At 31.9% G+C, this 1,971-nt stretch overlaps 1 protein-coding gene across 2 annotated transcripts in view; it reads right to left on the bottom strand.

Annotated features, from left to right (window-relative positions):
• Positions 1–123: 123 nt before the first annotated feature.
• Positions 124–1,971, bottom strand: part of LOC130444637 (juvenile hormone esterase-like) — a 13,845-nt gene continuing 11,997 nt past the window's right edge. For both annotated transcript variants that reach the window (XM_056779887.1, XM_056779888.1), the window contains exon 11: positions 124–341. In XM_056779887.1, the coding sequence (XP_056635865.1) occupies positions 155–341 (187 nt within the window). In that variant the 3' untranslated portion in view covers positions 124–154. The remainder of the gene's footprint in view (positions 342–1,971) is intronic.

The following is a 1,971-nucleotide window of genomic DNA, read 5'->3' as shown; positions in this document are numbered from 1 at the left end:
CGTAGTTATTAAGGTTCTACTACACCTTTTATTTGTGGAATTTTTAGTCGTTCTTATTAACTCAGCTAGAAATTATACTACAAGAACATAAACACCCTAAAGTCTAATAATATAAACGGAATGTTCATATTTAACATTTATTTATTAATAATTTTTAAAAAGTATCTAATGGTTTAATCGCATATTTTTCATATATTGTTACTAAAGCCGGATGCACGTCCTGTTTTAGATCTTTTTGAATTGTGAGCGTGTTATTGAAATTCAAATACAGGAAATTATCAGGATTTACTGTAGGCCACTCTGAAATACCAAGTATATCTTGATGTTCAGAAGTAGGATTCCTGAAAAAAAAAAATTAAGTATTGAACTACTAAATATCAAATTGTTTCGTGGTGGAAACATAAGAAAATCCTAACATTCAAACCAAATATTTATCCACTCAAAAATAATCTAAATAAATTTGAATTTCTCATTAAAAAATAATTGATTTTTATAGCATAAAGTTTAACTGAAACACACAATACAATTTTCTTTATGATAAATTTCCTTATTCATACAAGATGATTCGATAGATATAACCTATCATATAAACTGTATATTCTTTGTTGAAAGTAATTGCAATAACAGCGATCTCTTTATAATACGAGTATAAGAATCAGAAACTACTTTTTATTAGTTATTATCAAATGAATTGCACACCTTCAAAATCAGAAAAATAGTCTAGTCACTTATCGAAAATTAGATGGATCACTTTATCATTAACAGTACTCGACTTTTGGACAGAGAGGATGAGGTCTACTGCTGGACCTAGTCCACCATAATTTCTCTTCTGGGCTGGTTTCTCCAGCTATTCCATTAAGGATGTATATTCACTAGAAGTCATCCTGCACTTGTAGCTCAATCTCCAGATCGCTTTTTCATTTGCTCACAACCCCCATTATATCAAGTTTAGATGTCAATAAGGGTTAATATTCAGTATTGCTTTGCAGCTTGTACTGCTTATTGATCGATTTTTGAATCAGAAAATGAGTTACTTAGTCCACACAGCTGAACGGTAGTACGTTTCTCACGCTCAACATCCTCACGATTGAAGAAAACAATAACCGTATCCTTGTGCGATTTAGATTATCAAACCTTTATTGGGGGAGGTACGTCACTTTTTAATGGGAGCTCTGAGTGTTTATCTCATGGTTAAAGCCAGCCAAGACCTCACTTTAATCTCCAATAAGAATGTTTTCATTGAAATCGATCTTCCAACTCCAATGTTTTGGACCACATATACTGAATGGTAAGATAATGTGAGGATAAAGGTTAAGAAATAAAGATATCAAAGCACACATAGAAGCAAATGATACCGTAGTCGATAGGATTAGAGGAAAATCGCTTTAATGGTTCGAATACCTCATGAGGATGCATGAAAACTAAAGAAATTAGTCTAGTGAAAAGCATCTAATGAATGAAGAAGATAAAGAGCACCAATCGTAGAATGAGACAACTATTTGAGGAAGATATTTTTAACAGAGAAGTTAGATAGATTAGATTGGTAGTATATTCTTAAATAATTGTAAAAAGTATTAACAAATTTACAGAAAGTAGTCACTTTCTTCTGAATAAAATGTTAAGAAGCTTTAAACGTACAAGTTTATCTATGTTTTGCTCATATCAGGTTTTTAAATCGAAGGATGTCCTGATATTCCACGTCTTTAACTGACTCATTCTCACGATTAAATCGCTCACAACATTCTTCAAAGTTATATGATAACCATAGACAGATTTTAAAATTTATCGAGCTTCTTAGTACCTTATTCAATGTATGCGTTGTTCACAGTTCATGTTTTATGGCAGACACTGTAAACACTAAAGCCAAAGTAGCAGACTGAAAAGCTAGGAAGGGCTCCTGCTTGTCACTACTTGTCTCAAGATATAAGAATATGAGACATAGTAAACCCAGATTATACAGTTGATGCTATA

Source organism: Diorhabda sublineata, chromosome 5 (genome assembly GCF_026230105.1).
Source record: "Diorhabda sublineata isolate icDioSubl1.1 chromosome 5, icDioSubl1.1, whole genome shotgun sequence".
In the NCBI taxonomy this organism is placed as follows: domain Eukaryota; kingdom Metazoa; phylum Arthropoda; class Insecta; order Coleoptera; family Chrysomelidae; genus Diorhabda; species Diorhabda sublineata.
Note: the sequence above shows the minus strand (reverse complement) of the source record. Positions and strands in the feature narration are given on the sequence as shown.